Source organism: Hippocampus zosterae, chromosome 7, assembly GCF_025434085.1.
Source record: "Hippocampus zosterae strain Florida chromosome 7, ASM2543408v3, whole genome shotgun sequence".
NCBI classification, from domain to species: Eukaryota; Metazoa; Chordata; class Actinopteri; order Syngnathiformes; family Syngnathidae; genus Hippocampus; species Hippocampus zosterae.
In genome coordinates, this window is record NC_067457.1 from 26,286,253 (window position 1) to 26,305,259 (window position 19,007).

The 19,007-nt window shown below is 54.3% G+C and overlaps 3 protein-coding genes across 3 annotated transcripts in view; 2 read left to right on the plus strand and 1 right to left on the minus strand.

Annotated features, from left to right (window-relative positions):
* Positions 1–19,007, plus strand: part of s100u (S100 calcium binding protein U) — a 51,926-nt gene that overhangs the window by 25,221 nt on the left and 7,698 nt on the right. The gene's annotated exons all lie outside the window — the stretch shown is intronic.
* On the minus strand, positions 7,868–9,604 carry cks1b (CDC28 protein kinase regulatory subunit 1B). Its single transcript, XM_052070265.1, has 4 exons — positions 9,473–9,604; positions 9,153–9,249; positions 8,893–9,020; positions 7,868–8,066 (listed from the first exon to the last, which is right to left on the minus strand). Exons 2-4 carry the CDS (start codon positions 9,209–9,211, stop codon positions 8,020–8,022), a joined length of 234 nt encoding a protein of 77 aa, XP_051926225.1. The 5' UTR covers positions 9,212–9,249; positions 9,473–9,604; the 3' UTR covers positions 7,868–8,019.
* Positions 9,766–18,827, plus strand: pbxip1a (pre-B-cell leukemia homeobox interacting protein 1a). The gene is made up of 10 exons (XM_052070138.1): positions 9,766–10,451; positions 10,963–11,084; positions 15,148–15,235; positions 15,325–15,392; positions 15,662–16,136; positions 16,386–16,574; positions 16,733–16,785; positions 17,009–17,057; positions 17,139–17,270; positions 17,566–18,827. Exons 1-10 carry the CDS (start codon positions 10,442–10,444, stop codon positions 18,171–18,173), a joined length of 1,794 nt encoding a protein of 597 aa, XP_051926098.1. The 5' UTR covers positions 9,766–10,441; the 3' UTR covers positions 18,174–18,827.

Genomic DNA, 19,007 nt, shown 5'->3' on the forward strand with positions numbered 1-19,007 from the left:
ATTTCTCACCCGGCTGACATTAAGGAGGCTCCCCCCACGGGCCCCGGCCAGACCTTTAGCCTACCGACGTCGGATTTGAGACGTCCCCAAAAATAGACCCGAAAAGGATCGTCACGCTGGCTAGCGCGACGCCGCGTGGATAGGCTGGCCGCAAATGCCGAGATTTGGAGGAAAGGTGAAAAAAGACGAGAAATGAGCAGAATTTGGAGGCGGGATTGAGCCCAAAAAATTGCTTCCTTTGTGTGAAATATGGCTGCTACGCGCACGATACCCGTTAAATTCAAAGTACCATAGTCATGCACGAGTATTGCCGTATACCCCCCTCGGAAAAATATTGCAGTCAAGCCATTGATTCCAAAATTGGGTTTCGGAGCCACGCCTACCAGGTGAAATTCTGCGCCCCTCAACTTTGTCTTTTCCGATTGCCGTAGCCTGAGAAAAATGAGCTTAAAGCTTCTCATCGAGTTGCGGCAAATGAATGGAATTAATTTTCCAATCGATGGACGGCGCCACGGCGCGGACGTCACACACAAAAGTCTTTTGTCTTGTCTGCCTTTCACAGAAGCAAAAACAAAGAACAAAAGCAAAGCGAGGAGGACGAAGAAGAGCAAAGTTGGCACTTTGCCGCTCGCGCTGGTCCAAAAATACCCCGGCCGGCCGAGGTTTGCCCACTCGCATCCTGCCGGGAGCAACTCGTGCGTGAAAACTGAAAACCAGGAGAAGCGCCTCCATTACTACGACAATGAGCAACAACAAGACATTCATGGCGGAGTATCTTCATCCCAAGTAGCTTTTGTTGTCGTAGCATGTGTATTTTTAATTGATGAGCGCGCCATAGAAACACGTCACGTCGGCAACCGGCGCGCAAATATAGATCAAGCGGGCTTTTCAAGTCGCCGCCGACAGCTTGCGTTTAATAGCGAGCGTCCCGTCGACAGTCGGGAGCACCCAAGGGCAAATTCTAATTTTACTCCGGCGAAGCGATCGCTGCTCGTTATTTGTTCTCATGTCAAGTGTTTCCGAGTGCCGCCAGTCGCCGTGCATTCAAGCCCTCCAGCGGAGTCGTCATCGGGGACGGGCGCCTTCCCATACCGGGTCCCGCTTTCAAGTTAGCGGCTGCCCGCGAAAGATGCCCGTTCTCGAGGCCTACGGAAGTCATCGGGATCCTGCGTGAAAGGAAGAGGCGGCTGCCAAGCGCGTACGCAGCATGAAAACAAGTTGCACAAACACTTTCAATATTCTGCTGCCAAAACTTGGCATCAAGGAGCATTTTCAAACTCAACCTTTGCTCTAATTGGACACTAAAGATCTGGAAATCCACCGGATGCCGATAGATGGCCCTTCCACAAAAAGCCACGTGAATGGACGCAGCGATTCCCATTGCGCGCGTACAGTATACGGACGGACGGACGCGGCTAACGTTACGCTTCCCCATGAAGAGCGCGATGAGCGAAGAAACCGTCCGCCCGCGTGTGCTCTTCGGCGAACACGTTTGCGTGTGCTTGTGACGTGCCTTTATTCTTCCCCAGACGCCAGCTCTGCAGGCCCGCGATAAGCGCAAAGATCAAGATTTGGCGTTCGCCGCTCGGGCTCATTTTCATAATTAATTAAAGCCGCCGGTAAATATTCGCATCGCGCCGGCCGATAAGCTTCCCACAAGGAAGGAAAGAAGAGAAGAAATCTTGAAAGCGAGTATCCTCATATTGTCCGTCTAGACGTGTTCAAATGCGACGTGAAGAATTGGAAGAAGCCAAGGCATCCATGCTTGTTGTGGGGGAGCTTTCAGCTAAGCTAACTCGACGAAGGTGATGCCATTTGCTTTGTTTTACGTTTACTTTGACAGTAAAATTTGCTATTGTTCTTTGCCGTTGCAAAGTGAAGAGCCGGCCCAAACGTTAGCGCGGGAGTCCGAGACACACTCGAGCGTCGGGCGGCAAGATTTATTTTATTTCCTGCCAAAAGGCTCCCGGGACAGAAGGAGGCAAAGCGGGGGCTGCCAAGTCCTGAGAGGAACTGTAAATCTCAGCACCGGGAAGACTTCAACTCAGGGGGAGCAGGAGACAAATAAAAGAAGGTAAGAGCCTTGGGGGGGAGGGGGGGGTGTCGGTGTGTTTCATGCAGGCGGAGTGTGAAAGTACTTTGACAAGCTCGCAGAGCGGTTGCGAGTGCATTTTGAGTCAAAGAGAAGAAGACCGAGGCGGGAGGCGGAGCGCCGTCAAACACTCAAATCAAATCAAATGAAGGAGAAAAGGAAGGAAGGCAATGAGGCCGGCGTGAGAGGAAAACGTCGTGGCGACGACTGAATGGCCGCGCAAACGCAATGAAAAGAGAGATAGGACGAAAAACCTGTTGGACTTCTTCCACCGAAGTGGTGACCAAAGTGCTTTTGGGGGGGCGCATCATCGAGACGCAGAAGGCCCTCCGTCGCCAGGCCTCGTTCACGTCACGTTTGACGGCGCGCCATCGATCCGGCCTTGACACTTTGATTGATCACCAATACGCCGTCACCCGTATGGGTGGGGCGGGGGGGGGGGGTATAATTAGAATGCCGTTTCCCAAACGGGACCGGGATAAAGAACAATGTGCTGAGGTAGCGGGAGCGAGCATTAGTGGCGCCTTGGCCCAATCGAGTTCTTTCCTGTCCTTTTTGTGCATCGCGTCGCGCCACGCGCGGCGATGTGCGGGCCTTGCCGTGCGCCCCGGTAGCGCCCGACGCTTCTCTCCATCCATCTCTGTCTGCGTTGCAGCCCCCCACCCCCACTTATTCATATCCCCTCCGGCTCGTCCCGCCACAACCGCGTTTCTCCTTGAGCCGAGCTGAAAGCGGGATTGTGTACACCTTCCGCTCCACCTTAACGGATGGCGACTTGCGCGGGCCTGCCGCCGGCGTTTCGGCTCATCTATTAGCTGGAAAAAGGCAAGGTCGGCTCCGCTATGGACCGCGCCATCATTTGCAGCTGAGCAGACACAAAGTCCAGCTGCTTTTGGTTGGCCGGCTTGACAGGAGGCCCAATTAAAGGCCATCCCGGCTTCCTGCCTCGGCCGGAGCGAGCCGCTCTCCGGGGCCGCTCATTAAAGGCAAGCCTTCCTCTCCGCAACCTCCGGACGGGCGCCCGAGTCAATCTGTACAAAGCGCCGCGCTCGTTATCCTTTCCATGTTGGTCCCACTTGCGCTCCTTTCACTTGGTAGAGCCTCATGGGCGTCGTTTGTTTGCCACGTATACGTCCGTTGACTACACCAGAGCGCTTGGTTTGGTGTCACGCCTCCGACCCATGACTCGCTTCACGCTGCCCCCCCCCCCCTACCCATTCTGTCGACATCTGACAGTAACTGGTCGGGCGAGTCAACCGTCCGCATCTTCTGCGAATTGTATCGACTTGTTTTAACCTGTCCTCCGTCAGGATGCAGTTACATGTATTCACCACAAGTTGAAAGGCTAAAAGCCTCGCCTTTGAGTGCTCTTCCGGCGCAATTGATTTGGCCCGTCCTTCTTTGGAGCAGCCTCATTTTCGCCTTTCTTGTCCCCGACAAATGGCAGCGCAAACGGCAGCCCCCGGGTTTGGGGCCCAATACGAGCCACAGGGTGACCACTCCAACTCATTCACAACGTGCGTGATCATCATAAATGGCGTCGCTAAATCACGCGAGAGAAGGTTAGCCGGTGCTGCCGTTTTGGCTTTGAACCGGCTCCGACGACACCATTGTGTCTTAAACGGCCATAAATGGAAAATGAAAGGCAAACGCTTGGTGATTGCCTTGTTTTCCCCGCCTCCCCGCAGAGAAAAGGCGCCGCAGATGAGCATCCTTTTGCGTTCTCGGGGCTCCCCCTGTGGTCTCAATAAAGGGGCGGCGGGCAAGCCTTCTATTTGCGGGGCAAAATAAATGCCTCCCCGCGGACACAAGGGGCGCAGATGCTCATTGTGATTCATGTGCCGCTCTTGCCGCCGCCGCAAAGTCACAGCGGACCTACGGAGGTAATTCCAATGCGCTTGTGCTAATAGAGCTCCGGCGGAAAAACACATTTGGACGGACGCGCTCACCGCATGGTGGCGTGCTACCGTGACACAAGTATTGGGACACCTGTTGGGAGTGAAAATGGAGCAAAAGATGGAGAAGGCCGAGTCCTTCTTAGGAACGCAGACGCGCTTACATTTGAGGACAGACATGGCTCCGCTCACGTGGTATCGCAGGATTTACGAGTCCCGAACCTGTTCCGAGGTACGGCATCCATCCATACAGCCCCAATGAAGCAATTATCTTTGAAGCGAGACCGCCCGCTTGCGCCGGCGAGCGCAGCGCGGAAGCTTTGACGGCTAATTCGCAAAGAGGAGAGGCTAAAAGCATGAAAGGGCCAGATAACCGCCGCTTGTCATCACTCGGGAGATGTCAGCCGTGTGGGACAAGATGAGCGTTTCCGCCTGCGTGCATGCCATCCATCCAAACGTGTCTGTGGATTACATGCGGGGTAAAGTGCGTGTGGCGCGGGGGGGTCTGGGGCGCCTATCGCTCATGCAAAGAGGCTCTTTAGCAGACACGAGGGAAGAGCTTTAGTTTCTAAGCTCCCTCATCGGCCACCTCGCAGGTCCCCGGGGAGGCCAAGTCGCCTCACGGGCGGTCAGCGCGTCGGACGGCGCCGTAATCCGGCTTGATGAATGCACGCGGCCCAGCCAATTAATACCGCTCGGGTCGTTAAGAGCGTTCGGATCGATGGCTTTCATTTCGGAGGTGAGGGCGGCCCGTAAAGATCGCTGGCGCGGACCGTTCGCATCCATCTGCGTGTCGGACGCCGACCGGCGGGTTTCGTAAGATCGCCGCATAGCACGCCACGGTGAGCCCGAGGCCTGGTTTCACAACAAGAGAGCGGTCAAGACGCTCGGAGCGCCGCCCGGCGAGCCCAAAACGTCCGCTGATGTTTGAAAAGACCTTTCTGAAAGGATCCTGCAATGAGTGAAAATGAAGATGAAGTGTTCAGTCCATCCCCAAATGGATTTAGAACAGAAGACCGCTTGCCCGGCGCTCTCACACACGCGCACCATGAAAGCACCGTTTCATTTGCTTGCCTGACTGGGATTTTTCTATCATCTATGTTAGTCAGTGGTGCTTTGTGCAAGGTAAGCAGAGCTGCATTAATTATTTTTTTAAATTGATAGCTTTGCTTGTGATAAGTGGCAATTACACCCGATGACCCCATTCAAAGATGAATCAATCCAGCTCGGCCGCAATACGCTCAAGTGCAAACATTTTCAAACGGGACACAAGCGGGGTTTGTACCCCAGCCACATTGATCCCTGGCCCATTAGGGAGCTTTTTTTTTCTTCTTCTATCAGGAGAAAAGCTCGAGCAAGGCCGCCTAATGCGTGGCGAGGCACTTAAGGAGATGAAGTCAAGCGAGGCCCGCCAAAGACGTGTCAAGGATACGTTCCGAAATGTCACGTGAAATAACGTGCCTGACTGCGAGTGGCCTCATCGGGGGTTTTAGTTGAACAAGACTTGAAGGTAAATGTATTAAAGAACTCCAGAGGATATCATACTGCGGAATCTGTAATGAGCCAACACATTACATTAAGTGATTTTTTGCACCTCGGTCTCCCGTGCTCGCGCTCGCGGCTGACAACGAGGCACTCCGAGGCAGCCGTGCCAGTAGTCCACGGTCAATCTACTCAGCCATCTTTCGCTCGTGTCCGACGAGGCGCTCTAAAGCGGCCAAGCCAGCAGACTATGTATACTTTTACAGGCATGGCGCACCTTTTTCTGGAAGCGGGGTCGCAAAAAAGAAGAAATGCGTTAAGCTGCGCACGGTGCTGGCAGGAGATCACTTGGAATCCAGTTCACAGCTTCCCCGTCGCGCTGCGGCGACTTTAATGCCACATTTAACACGGCTCGGAAGTTTTATTCGTGCCCTCGTTTGGTCCCGTGCCTCCAATTCTCCCGTATCAGCAACAGTCCCGTACGAGTGCGTGATTATTTGAAATCTGAGGTAAGAACAAGTCTGTGCGTGTGTGCGTGCATATACACACTCTTTCCAACTGTCTCAATTCAATCAGACTCGGTTGTTTTGTGAGCTGATGTGTTGGGCTCTTGCATGGGACAATTGCCTAAATAATTCAAAGGGCTCACCTAAAAGTTGCGAGTCATCGGAGGCGACGGAACTTTCCAGATTTTCCGTAACTAAATAATACATTTTGGGGGATGCATTATTCATACATTCATTTATCTCAGGTTTGTTCAAGCACGGATTCGGACAGGCCAATTCTCTCATTCCCCCATCTCACTCTATCGAAGATAGCCCCCGCGGTGCTAAAGACACACAGACATAAACACCTTCCTACCTCTCCTCAACGCTCTGACCTTCCTTCTCGCCCCGCTCGCCCTTTTTGTTCTCCTCAGCCGGTCACTGCTGTCTGACGTTTTACCCTTTGGAGCCTTCCTCAGCCTCTTGCTGCTGGGAAATGTCCTCCGCCTTCCAGCAAATCAGTCTACTCCCCCCTTTGTCACATTTGTATACATCTCAAAAGCTCAGATGGACTGATTCAATGTCAGTCCTCAATGATAGCACGCGGGCACAGGGACTCTTACGAGTACCCGTCTCGATTGCGGTGAGACACCTGGAAACATCGGAAGCACAGGTCACCCGGACGCTCTGCTGAAAAGCCTCAATGAGTGACATCTTGGATCCTTAATCCTAGATGCAAAACTGTATGCGGGCGGCTTGCCGTTGACCTGGGGCGAGACTTTGGGACCGGGGGACGGGAGTAAGACGGGATGCAACGACCGACCAGGCGCATTCTTATGAAAGGTCACTTGCCACATAAATGGGCTCATTTTCCCATTTCGGAAATAGAGCCACAAACTCGGATTTTCATTTGGCTTCTCGGCGGCAAGGGGAAGCAATTTGAGCGGATGATTCGCAGATAGCGGCGGCAGATGCACAAGCTTTTTCCCGCCCATCACACCTTCAAAGCTGCACAAGATTGCGCGTCTGGATCTCAGCGGGAGGCTGCGATTGCTGACCGGCCACCGTGATTACCTCCGCAACATTTTCCGGAAATTGTCAGACGGGCCTCAACTCTTTCTTTGCTCCATTAGCTTTGACTTGCGGGGGCCGGCGCCTGCTGCGTCTCGACTGACCCGAGCCAAGTCAAAGCGAGCGCATCTGGGACGGGTGGGCTTTTGTTTGCACGGGCGCGGCGTTGGGAGAACAAAAGAAAATGGCGAACGGTTGTTTTTCTCGCAAATGGAACGCACACAAAAGAAAAGCGGGGACGGGGACGGAGGTTGAATGCGACCACAAAGTGACAGAAATTCAGCTCGGTGCAACAAACTTGCTCCCTGTTGTCTTGTGCTGCCCCCTAGCGTCCATGTGCCCGAAACGGGACCCGGAGAGGAAATCCAGGAGGGAGGCTTTTCGCTATTACTGCTTTGACACGTGTTTATATGAATCGAGTCGGTCCATGTACATGACGCGAAAATAAGTCCTCACGCGAGCATTTCAAAACATTTATTTCAGAAATGGCAAAACAGTCATATTTACAGAGCAGCTCGTGTTCACGGGAAGCCACCGCACGCTCTCCCTCGGCAAAAATAGAAAATGAGGACTGTCAAATCGGCCGAAGCGGCTTTCACGAAGACCAAAAAGAAGAAAAAAAAGGGAAACGTTCATTTCCACCCAGCAGCAACAAGTCACGCCGCATGTCCATGATGATGTTTGATGGGCCGCAAGTGACGACGATCCAGATGGGGCTTTTTCTTCAGATCTCTACTCAGTAAGTTAAAAAATGCAGGCAACTTGGACATAAAGATTTGAGGTTGAAGCAGACAGCAAATGTGCAGAAGTCTTTCTTCTGCCTTCACAAGTGAGTTGATCCCCCCCCCTTTCATTAATTCATATCCCCAGTGTTCAGTTCATGTCAAGATAGCCCTTTCCAGTCCACGACCCGATTCTCTCACATCTCAAGTCAGGCCAGCACCACGCAAGAGATTTGTAATCCAGCAGCGGGACCGCTACGTTTGAGTTTGTTTTACTTTTGTTTGGGCAGGGGGCGCCTGAAGAGCAAGATGTGTGGCTCTGTGGGGTGGGAAAAGAACAAGCGGAGGCGGGGGTACTTGAAATCAGTCACATGTAAAAAGATCAGAGTCTATCACCTGAATTGTAATAAATGCGCATTGAAAAACATTTCCCCACAATCGCAAAATGCCTGATTGCGACACCATACCGATACGACGGCAAAAACCCAAAGGATCAGTAAAAGTGGTACCGAATCATCAATGACAACACGCATTTAAAATTCTTTGCATTGAATCGATTCAAAAATCATACTGGGGAGTGGGGACATGAAATGAAAGGATTGTATTTCTAAGCCCAGTAATACCGTCGTCGTCGTCTTCGCCTGGCTGCTTTTTAGGCAGTGAATTAGTCGCTTTTAAATTGGACCCATCTGTTGCATCACACACACTCGCTTAACGTGATCTGTCGGACGACTAAAGGACAAGGTTTGTTTGCTCCAACACTCGCGAGTAAAGAATGCCCGCTAATCATTATTGTCGTCGCTCGTCCGCATGATCAGTAAAGACCTGAGGCTTATCTAAACCAGAGCTGATGAAGAGTCTCGGACGTCTCCATTGTGTCTGTGACTAATAAAAAGCTCCAAGCAGCATGCCGAGCATCTTTTTCCCCAATCTGTTCGCTGCGTGCCGACCTGCGCGCGAGTCCCAGCATTGAAAACGCGGTTGTTTCATTTTGTGCCAGTCGTGAGGTATGGCGGCATCGTTGTAGTACGGATAGACTGTGCAACGACTGGTGACCATGTTACCAAAGGAGATCCTTTTTCTCAGTTTTCTCTTTTGCGCCTCCTATCAATGTGACATTGCGATTCCTAAAGCGATAAAGTTACCTGGCTGGTGGATCATGTAGTGAACCCATCCTTGGCTCTGCTGCACACCAAGGTTCCGCCATTCAGACTCTGACATCAAATGAGTCTTTGGTACACGCTTGGCAATATCTTTGGGCAGCATGACATGCCTTCGTTATAACAAGAGGGAAGGGGGAAAAAGCGCAGAAAATAATCCATTTATATCATTTCGAATTGCCAAACTTATCGATTGATTTGAAGACTTTAAAACACACTCGGTGACAGCATGACAAGACACATACCTGTATTCATATTTCTCGTCGTCATATTTATCAGAGTAGTAGATCTGTTTGTGCGACATGCTGGCAGCCTGGTGGAGGCCGGGAGGGATTGGAAAACGTCAGGGACAGCTTCATTGACGACAAAAAAAGACATTGTTATCGTGCAAAAGTAGTAAATGCGTCAATCTGTTTAGCGCCAAGTCGTAATGAAATATGTTTAGCATTATGCTAGGCCGGCTAGGATAACCCCGCGAACTCACATGAGCAGTTTACACCATAAAAGACACAAAGCGCGTACCCCATTATGGAACCACACGAGTTACCTGATTTCTTGGGCTTAGTTGGTTCCTTTCTCTTTTTCTTTTTGTTTTTGAGTGCTCGATGGCAACGCTCGCTTAGTTTCGCACTTAAATGACAACGAGAGCCCGCTTCTCACCATTCAAATGGACCCGGCCTATTCTCATTGGCTGACACGGCCAGGAAGCCGACGCTTCTATTGGTCCAATTGGCCCGTCGCAGAATGATGATGATGAAGTCTCTCAACGGGGTCTTCCAAATGGGCCGACAAATGCTGACCGACGTGTCAACAACGTGGCGTTCCTGTCTGCAGGGGCAACACGAGTGAAAACAAGTACCCGACGAAACCTAACTTGCTCATCTCCAACGTATTTCTATTAGGTTTACTACGAATGCCAAAAAGCGCATTATCAATCAATAACAACTGTAAAACAGACATGCGTTTGTGCACATAGATCCATGATTGTTAAAGTTGTCATTTTTAACGAGTATGATAGTCCTTCAATATGATGAAATAAATGATGCGTCGGAGCAACTGGGCAAGGGAAGTCCCCCGCGCCCTCAGTCAAATATAGCCGCGCGGACGTGTCCTTGAGCGGTTGGTCCACGTCGGCCTCTCCTATGTATAAATACATGTGCTCGATCGCATTTACGCTTCAAGTTTGTCTCGGGACGATCTTTAGGTCACCATCACCTGCCAGACGTCAATCAAAGCCAAGATGTCGCCGACGCCACACTTCTGATTCACGTATTTTATTGGTGGGATGCAAACGAGGATGCGGCGTAGATGAAATGCGATTGGTTGACAAAGTGCCTCTGTGCCCATTGGTGGAAGGTCACCCAGACGTCCGCGCTCAAATGAGTGCATCCTGAAATCCGATTGGTCGACGGGCCGATCGGACTGACGTGACGCAGATCACAATTCCCGAAGTCTCCAAATTCGAGGGGAGGAACCGAGGATAATAACGGGATCATCGGGAGTGCAAATTACCGCTGAGCGACGTGGGGTAAATATGCAGTGTGGTGTGTTCGTGGTGATGACGTCGGGGGTGTTTGTGGCCCGTGCGTAGCTACGCGCGAAGGCGGAAGTGCCATCGCATCCTCTGTTTACCATCACGAGTCGAACGCGCTCCCTTGACTTATAAATGAATCCGCGTGCACTCCTACATGCAAACATTAAACGCAGGCTTCCTCTATGCGCCTTGACGTGGGCGCGAAAAGCGTCACCTCGCTGTCGCGACTTTTGGGTACTTTCGCCACCGCCCGCGTCAAATTTTGGACATAACAGCGAAGTCGTCATTCATAGGACGGGATGTTATTGGAATGGGAACCGTGGCGTCATTACGTAACCTTTATGACGCGTTCATCCCGTTTTATTTCGTGCCTGCACACGTATCACGGTTGTGGTCGTCCGTGCAATGAGCGCCCCTTGTTACTTTCCATACGAAGAGCATATGCGCAGGCTTCTAGTCGTTTTTAGCTTGCGCGTATCGAAATCACGGCGGTGTCTTCTGCGGGCTTCAACAAAAAAGAGGTCCAATTTGTGTCCTCTGTGCTGTGCCAAGAGGGCGCCTAAAGGTGGCAATGTCGGACCACGGCAGCAGCACCGGCAGCAGCGGCTCGTCCACCAACAGCTGGACGCTCCTCTCCCCAGAGGTAAGCCCTGAAAACGACCTCACACACGCGCACGCACACGCACACACACGCACACGCACACGCAAGTCGTCTCAGGTTCTTGTTGGGGCTTTATTTCTCAAAACCAGCCAAAGACCAAAAGGCAAAGGTGATTGGGGCGTGCTTCTTGAATGTGAGACCCATTTCCAAGTTCATATATTTAAAAATGAATGTAAAAAATGATACACACTCAGCTGAAATCGGGGGGTGGGAGGGGGGATGAACATCCTAGAGTGGTTTAGGTCCTACTTGGCAGGCAGGACTTTCTGTGTTCGCCTCGTATGCTCTTGAGCCTCATTGTTCAACAACTGTCATCCATCCATCCATCCATCCATCATCTACCGCTTATCCGGGGCCGGGTCGCGGGGGCAACAGCTTTAGCAGGGAAGCCCAGACTTCCCTCTCCCCAGCTACTTCTTCCAGCTCTCCCCGGGGGATTCCGAGGCGTTCCCAAGCCAGCTGGGTGACGTAGTCTCTCCAGCGTGTCCTGGGTCTTCCTTGGGGTCTCCTCCCGGTGGGACATGCCCGGAACACCTCACCAGGGAGGCGCTCAGGAGGCATCCGAATCAGATGCCCAAGCCACCTCATCTGGCTCCTCTCGATGTGGAGGAGAAGCGGCTCGACTCTGAGCCCCTCCCGGATGACCGAGCTCCTCACCTTATCTCTAAGGGAGAGCCCGGACACCCTGCGGAGAAAACTCATTTCGGCCGCTTGTATCCGGGATCTCGTTCTTTCGGTCACGACCCATAGCTCGTGGCCATAGATGAGGGTTGGGACGTAGATCGACCGGTAAATTGAGAGCTTCGCCCTTTGGCTCAGCTCCTTCTTCACCACGACAGACCGATACAACGTCCGCATCACAGCAGACGCTGCACCGATCCGCCTGTCGATCTCTCGCTCCCTCCTGCCCTCACTCGTGAACAAGACCCCAAGATACTTAAACTCCTCCACTTGGGGTAATATCTCCTCCCCGACCCGGAGGGGGCAATCAACCCTTTTCCGACTGAGGACCATGGTTTCAGATTTGGAGGTGCTGATTTTCATCCCAACCGCTTCACACTCGGCTGCGAAACGCTCCAGTGAGAGTTGTAGAGCCCCGTTTGAAGGAGCCAACAGCACCACATCATCTGCAAAAAGCAGGGATGTAATACTGAGGCCCCCAAAACAGACTCCCTCAACGCTTCGGCTGCGCCTAGAAATTCTGTCCATAAAGGTTATGAACAGAATCGGCGACAAAGGGCAGCCTTGGCGGAGTCCTACCCCCACTGGAAACGGTTCCGACTTACTGCCGGCAATGCGAACCAAACTCTGACATCGGTGGTATAGTGACCGAACAGCCCGTATCAGGGGGTTCGGTACGCCATACCCACGAAGCACCCCCCACAGAACTCCCCGAGGGACACGGTCAAACGCCTTCTCCAAGTCCACAAAACACATGTAGACTGGTTGGGCGAATTCCCACATACCCTCAAGGACCCTGCTAAGGGTGTAGAGCTGGTCCACTGTTCCACGGCCGGGACGAAAACCACACTGCTCCTCCTCAATCTGAGGCTCGACTTCCTGACGGACCCTCCTCTCCAGCACCCCTGAATAGACCTTACCAGGGAGGCTGAGGAGTGTGATCCCTCTGTAGTTGGAACACACCCTCCGGTCCCCCTTTTTAAAAAGAGGGACTACCACCCCGGTCTGCCAATCCAGAGGCACTCTCCCTGTTGACCACGCAATGTTGTAGAGGCGTGTCAACCAGGACAGCCCCACAACATCCAGAGCCTTGAGGAACTCCGGGCGGATCTCATCCACCCCTGGGGCCTTGCCACCGAGGAGCTTTTTAACCACATCGGTGACTTCAACCACAGAGATAGGAGAGCCCACCTCAGAGTCCCCAGGCTCTGCTTCCTCAAAGGAAGGCGTGTTGGTGGAGTTGAGGAGGTCTTCGAAGTACTCTGCCCACCGGTTCACAACGTCCCGAGTCGAAGTCAGCAGCGCCCCATCCCCACTGTACACAGTGTTAGTGGTGCACTGCTTCCCCCTCCTGAGACGTCGGATGGTGGACCAGAATTTCCTCGAAGCCGTGCGGAAGTCGGCTTCCATGGCCTCACCGAACTCTTCCCACGCTCGGGTTTTTGCCTCGGCGACCACCGAAGCCGCGGTCCGCTTGGCCAGTCGATACCCGTCAGCTGCCTCTGGGGTCCCACAGGCCATAAAGGCTCGATAGGACTCCTTCTTCAGCTTGACGGCATCCCTTACTGCTGGTGTCCACCAGCGAGTACGAGGATTGCCGCCACGACAGGCACCAACCACCTTACGGCCACAACTCAGATTGGCCGCCTCAACAATAGAGGCACGGAACATGGTCCACTCGGACTCAATGTCCCCCGTCTCCCCCGGAACATGGGAAAAGCTCTGTCGGAGGTGGGAGTTGAAACTCCTTCTGACAGGGGATTCCGCCAGACGCTCCCAACAAACCCTCACTATACGTTTGGGTCTGCCAGGACGGACCGGCATCTTCCCCCACCATCGGAGCCTACTCACCACCAGGTGGTGATCAGTTGACAGCTCCGCCCCTCTCTTCACCCGAGTGTCCAGAACATGCGGCCGCAAATCCGATGATACAACTACAAAGTCGATCATCGAACTGCGGCCTAGGGTGTCCTGGTGCCAAGTGCACATATGGACACCCTTATGTTTGAACAAGGTGTTCGTTATGGACAATCCGTGGCGAGCACAGAAGTCCAATAACAAAACACCACTCGGGTTTTGATCGGGGGGGCCGTTCCTCCCAATCACGCCCCTCCAGGTATCACTGTCATTGCCCACGTGAGCATTGAAGTCCCCCAGCAGAACAATGGAGTCCCCAGCAGGAGTACTCTCCAGCACACCCTCCAAGGACTCCAAAAAGGGTGGGTATGCTGAGCTGCTGTTTGGTGCATATGCACAAACAACAGTCAGGACCCGTCCACCCACCCGAAGGCGGAGGGAGGCAACCCTCTCGTCTACCGGTGTGAACCCCAATGTACAGGCACTGAGCCGGGGGGCAATGAGTATGCCCACACCTGCTCTGCGCCTCTCACCGTGAGCAACTCCAGAGTGGAAGAGAGTCCAACCCCTCTCGAGAGAACTGGTACCAGAACCCAGGCTGTGTGTGGAGGCAAGTCCGACTATATCCAGTCGGAAATTCTCTGCCTCACACACCAGCTCGGGCTCCTTCCCTGCCAGAGAGGTGACATTCCATGTCCCAAGAGCTAGCTTCTGCAGCCGAGGATCGGACCGCCAGGGTCCCCGCCTTTGGCTGCCGCCCAGCTCACATTGCACCCGACCCCTTTGGCCCCTCTCATGGGTGGTGAGCCCATGGGAAGGGGGACCCACGTTGCCTCTTCGGGCTGTGCCCGGCCGGGCCCCATGGGTGTAAGCCCGGCCACCAGGCGCCTGCCAACGAGCCCCACCTCCAGGCCTGGCTCCAGAGGGGGGCCCCGGTGACCCGCGTCCGGGCAAGGGAAACCTAGATCCATTTATTTTTGTCGTCATTGGGGTCTTTTGAGCCGTGCTTTGTCTGGCCCCTCACCTAGAACCTGTTTGCCATGGGTGGCCCTGCCAGGGGCATAAAGCCCCAGACAACTTAGCTTCTAGGATCATTGGGACACACAAACCCCTCCACCACGGTAAGGTGACGACTCACGGAGGGGACAACTGTCATATGGGGTTCAATTGTCTGGGTTGCATTTGATTTCAATACTTTGCGGATGACGGTCACATCTATTTCCCGCTTAAGCCAAAACGATACTCTCTGCTTCAGGCCATCCATCTTCCGATCCGCTTTTTCCTCACAAGGACTTTTGTCCCGTGTGGAGGAAATCAAAGCCCGGTCGGGACGAAACTTTTTCATCTTGAACACTTTTACAAACCGATTGATGTGTTTGCCACTTTGCATTCGATGCGGTTGCTCTTAATGTGATCTAGAAATAAAACTTGAGTTGAGAAACACAACGCAAGCAAGAAACCATTTGTGGGAAGAGGTGTTTTTTTTTTTTGGTCTCGTCTTCCACAGGAAGCGGCCGTGGACAATGGGGGAGCGCCGGACGATGGCACGGAGAGCCTGGGCGACGCCCCCAGCCTTTCGGAAGACGCGGCGGCGGGTACGGAAAGTCGAGTCGAAGCGCTCGAGAGGACAGCGGCCGCGAAGGCGCTATTGCAAAAAGTCCTTCACCTCGCGTTGTTATTGCAGGTGGCGCCGGGGAGGTCAAGCCCAGTGACATTCCAGTGGAGTGCGTCTTATCGGAGGAAGGCCACCAGGTCGGTACGCGACACGCACCAGCACAACGCACGACAAAATCCAAACATTCTAAAAGAAAAAAGAAATCCAAATCATTTCAAAAGTCATTGCAAATGTTTCGCATTGAGTCAAATGAAAAAAAACATTTGATCCACTTTTTGAAAATGTCTCTTGATAATTATGCATCATCCAAAATATGACGCTAATAAAAGGCCTCTTGCAAAATACGTGTCTATTTTTAAAAACAAAACAAAATGGGGGGGGGGGGGAATGCGTCTTTTTGACGCAGCGGAATGGAAGACGGATGATTAACGAGGCACGCGCCGGTTGCCAGGTGTGTCAAGAGAGCAGCCCGGAGTCCGGCGACGGTCACGCCCTTTGCCGTCCTCTCCGGCTTGACCGGTCGGATTCGCCGGCCCCCGCCGTTCGCGACCCGCCGGCCGGCTCGCCTTGCGACGAGGAGCACCCGGGCGCGGCCTTGGTCTCCGGCCCGGATTTCGCAGAGCCCGACGAGACCTTTCGGGAAGCGGACGGCGCGGTCGCCGACGAACCGGAGCCGAGCGTCATCCCCGTCCAGACGGTCGCCGCCTGGGAGCCTCCTCGGCGCGGGGACGCCGAGGTTGACCGAGAGCGGCCGGAGGCGATGCCGGGCTCGGGCCTGGCCGATGACGTCAAAGCGGCAGAGAGCCTCGGTTCCATGCGAGACGAGGACGAGGAAGAAGAGGACGGCCCACCTGAGTTTGACGTGCAGGAAGAAGGAGGAGGTAGCGTTCTTTACAACCATATACTGTACGGAGGAGGAAAAACATGGTCAGACTCCACACACATGCTATGAATCCGAATTCCTTGATGAAAAAAAATCCATTTTTGGAAGGATCTCTACGCTAGTTGAACAAAAGCGGTCACCGGCGCCGTCCAAGGCAATTGGATGCGCCAAAGGAGCTTTGAAACGTCGGTGCCGAGAGAAGGCGATTTTCCAGTGGCGTGACTTTTTGACCCGCGTGCCGTTTCAGAAGGCCCCGCGGGTCACGGCGGCGACGGACCCCGCAGGAGGACGCTGCGGTCCGGCCTGAAGGCGACGCAGGCGGAAGAGGAGCTGGACTGGTGGCCGGCGGAGAGAAAGGAGAAGGGCCGCTGGTGGGCCAGCAGGCGCATGGCGGGCGCGGCCGCGCTGCTCTTCCTGGGAGTGCTCTTCCTTTGCGGTGAGCCGGCAGGCCGCCGCGTCCCGGCCGAGCCCTCGTCGGTTGGGGCAGAAGCCAAATGCAGCCCGCACGCAGCTTCCCGCCGTGGGGCTTGCGCGGCCAACGCGCCAACTGGGGCTCAGAGTGACGCCTCGGCCCTTGTTTGTGCTTGTTGACAGGCCACTTTGACCACTTTGACGCCGGCGACGTGAGCCACGCGCAACAAAGCCAGGTGGGTTGGCCCGCTCCATATGCAGTAGCTCTGCTGCTTTTCCTCGGAATCCTGTTGAGCAGGCAAATGTGGGAAGGGCATTAAGATTTTCCCCTTTGGGCCTCGCACGTCATTCACATCATGTTGACCAAGCGCGATGCATTTTCGTCGGTGACCAAATGACAGCAGATTGTCTCAGCAGCCACATGACGGCGGCAAAAGCGCCCCTTCGCTTCCCTCCCAGAAAGCCGCCGACGCCGGAGGCTTCTTCCTCACCCGTGAGACGTCTGCAGGTTTGTCTCTTTGTTCCTCCGCGGCCGCCCTTTGCTTTGTCTTTTCCTTTTTGGCTCTGCCCTCTTCCGTCGCGTGTCCAGAGTTCCCAGCGGTCCCGGACACCTTTGACACGGACGGGAGCGGGCACGTGGGCGCCGGGGAGATGAGGACGCCGGGTGACGGCCCCTCGAGGCGGCAACCGAGCCGCGTCATTAAGGAGGCCCGAGAAGACGGTGAGGAAGAGGAAATTGGTTTGCTTGCCTTTAAAGCGCACTCGGGGTTGCTTTAGGGGTCAAAGAATGCACCGCGGTACTTGGCCCAAAGTGGCAGCAGCTCTCTTTTGCTTCCCGTTCGTATCGACTCGGTAACATGAAACGGCGCGTCGCGGCCAAAGCCGAGGGTCGGGGGACAGCGAGCCCTCGGCAATGCCGCTATGCTAACCGCCGCACTCGCACGTTGGCCCCCAAAGCGGTTGCGACGTGCGAAACAAAAGACCAAAGGCTGACCGCCGTGCCTTTCTGATCGCAGCCGACAAAGTCGATGGGAAGAAGAGCCGCGAGGGGCCAGGGCAAAAAGGAGACGGCGGCAACCCCCGCGGGCGAGTGCGGGAGCACCCGGAGAAAATCTGGCGCGAGGAGGAGCGCGAGCGCCGCCACGAGCGGGAAGCCCAGAAGCCGCGGCGCCGGCCGCAGCGCCAGGAGAGGAGGAAGGACGAGCCGCGGGGGCGGGGCCCCGACGACCTGGCCCGCTTCTGGCGGGCGCAGGAACACAAGTTGCGGCGCCCGGGCCGCCCGCCCCCCTGCGCCTCGGTGGAAGACTGCGCCGCCCGGGAGAGCCTTTTCCCCGTCCGGCTGGCCGACTTCCAGGAGCTGCTGGAAGGCTACCTGGACAAGCTGGAGGGCTCGCCCGCCCACAGCAAGGACGTCCTCCGGCGCCTGGTGGCCGACTTCTTCGACGGCGACGACGGCGTCTTCCCGCACCACCGCCGGCCCTTCGCCGAATTTGCCGAGGACGTGGCGGACATCCTGGAGGACATGGCGGATGCGGCGGAGGGCGCCGACGAGGCCCTGGAGGAGGCCATGGAGGAGTTTTCGAGGGAAGCCCTGTGGAAGTTTGCCGCCGCGCAACCACACTGAGGCGCAAATGGGAACCCGGGCGACAAACGTGGCCCCGCTCTGGTGGCCGCGCGCGCTCATCCTCCGGCCCGAGCTTTGATTTTTGCCCGTCAAGTATGAGGAGAGACGTGCCTCCGTGACACAAAATCAAGACCCAAACGTTTGTTGAGTTTTTTAATTTCAAGCACATTCAGCCAAAACGGAATGACTCCATCCAGTCAATGGCAAGGAATGCAAATGGCTTGAATGGCTTTGTTCCATCGTCCAAAATGGCATCCAAAGCGTGTGTGTGTGTGTGTGCGTGCGCATGTTTGTGTATAAGTCATGTTCATGCAGGGAGGGCTGTTGACTTCTGGCACATGTCCTGCAGGCAAATGTCATTTGGAGCTTTGGGGGGAGGGGGAGGGGCTTGTCCTAGTTTAATTGTTTTATTTATTGCGTGGTGCACTTGATTTTGAAGTTTGCTGCTGTGCCTTTTTCTGACCGTTTCATACGGTCCGCTTTGGATTTCAAAGGAACGTAATGGCGAGAAGAGCGATCGCCGGCGTTTATTTCTCGGCAGTTGTTTGAAGGACATCGGTATTTGTTTTTGAGCTTTCTTGACGTGTTTTCTGCTGGTTTTGAAACGACACCCGATGCCGTCCGCCGTTCGGTTCAATAAACGATGGCGCGGCATTGTCTTTTGCCTGCGTGGCTATCTGTTAGCGTGCTAACATTTTGTCAATTGGAAGGGAAAAGAACCTTCTGTTTGCTGCCTTGCCGCTTGTTCACAAATGAACAGCACACTTGCACTCGGGAAATGGCCATCTGGACTCCGTCGATTACACCTGAACTCTTTTTTTTTCCCCAGAGAAG

Coding starts and splice junctions, on each gene's coding strand:
- cks1b (XM_052070265.1), bottom strand. CDS start 9,211: ATGTCGCACAAACAGATCTACTACTCTGATAAATATGACGACGAGAAA. Junction 9,021..9,152: donor GACGAGAAATATGAATACAG/GTATGTGTCTTG, acceptor GTTATAACGAAG/GCATGTCATGCTGCCCAAAG. Junction 8,067..8,892: donor CTACATGATCCACCAGCCAG/GTAACTTTATCG, acceptor CCCACCCCACAG/AGCCACACATCTTGCTCTTC.
- pbxip1a (XM_052070138.1), top strand. Junction 17,058..17,138: donor CACCCGTGAGACGTCTGCAG/GTTTGTCTCTTT, acceptor TCGCGTGTCCAG/AGTTCCCAGCGGTCCCGGAC. Junction 17,271..17,565: donor TAAGGAGGCCCGAGAAGACG/GTGAGGAAGAGG, acceptor TTCTGATCGCAG/CCGACAAAGTCGATGGGAAG.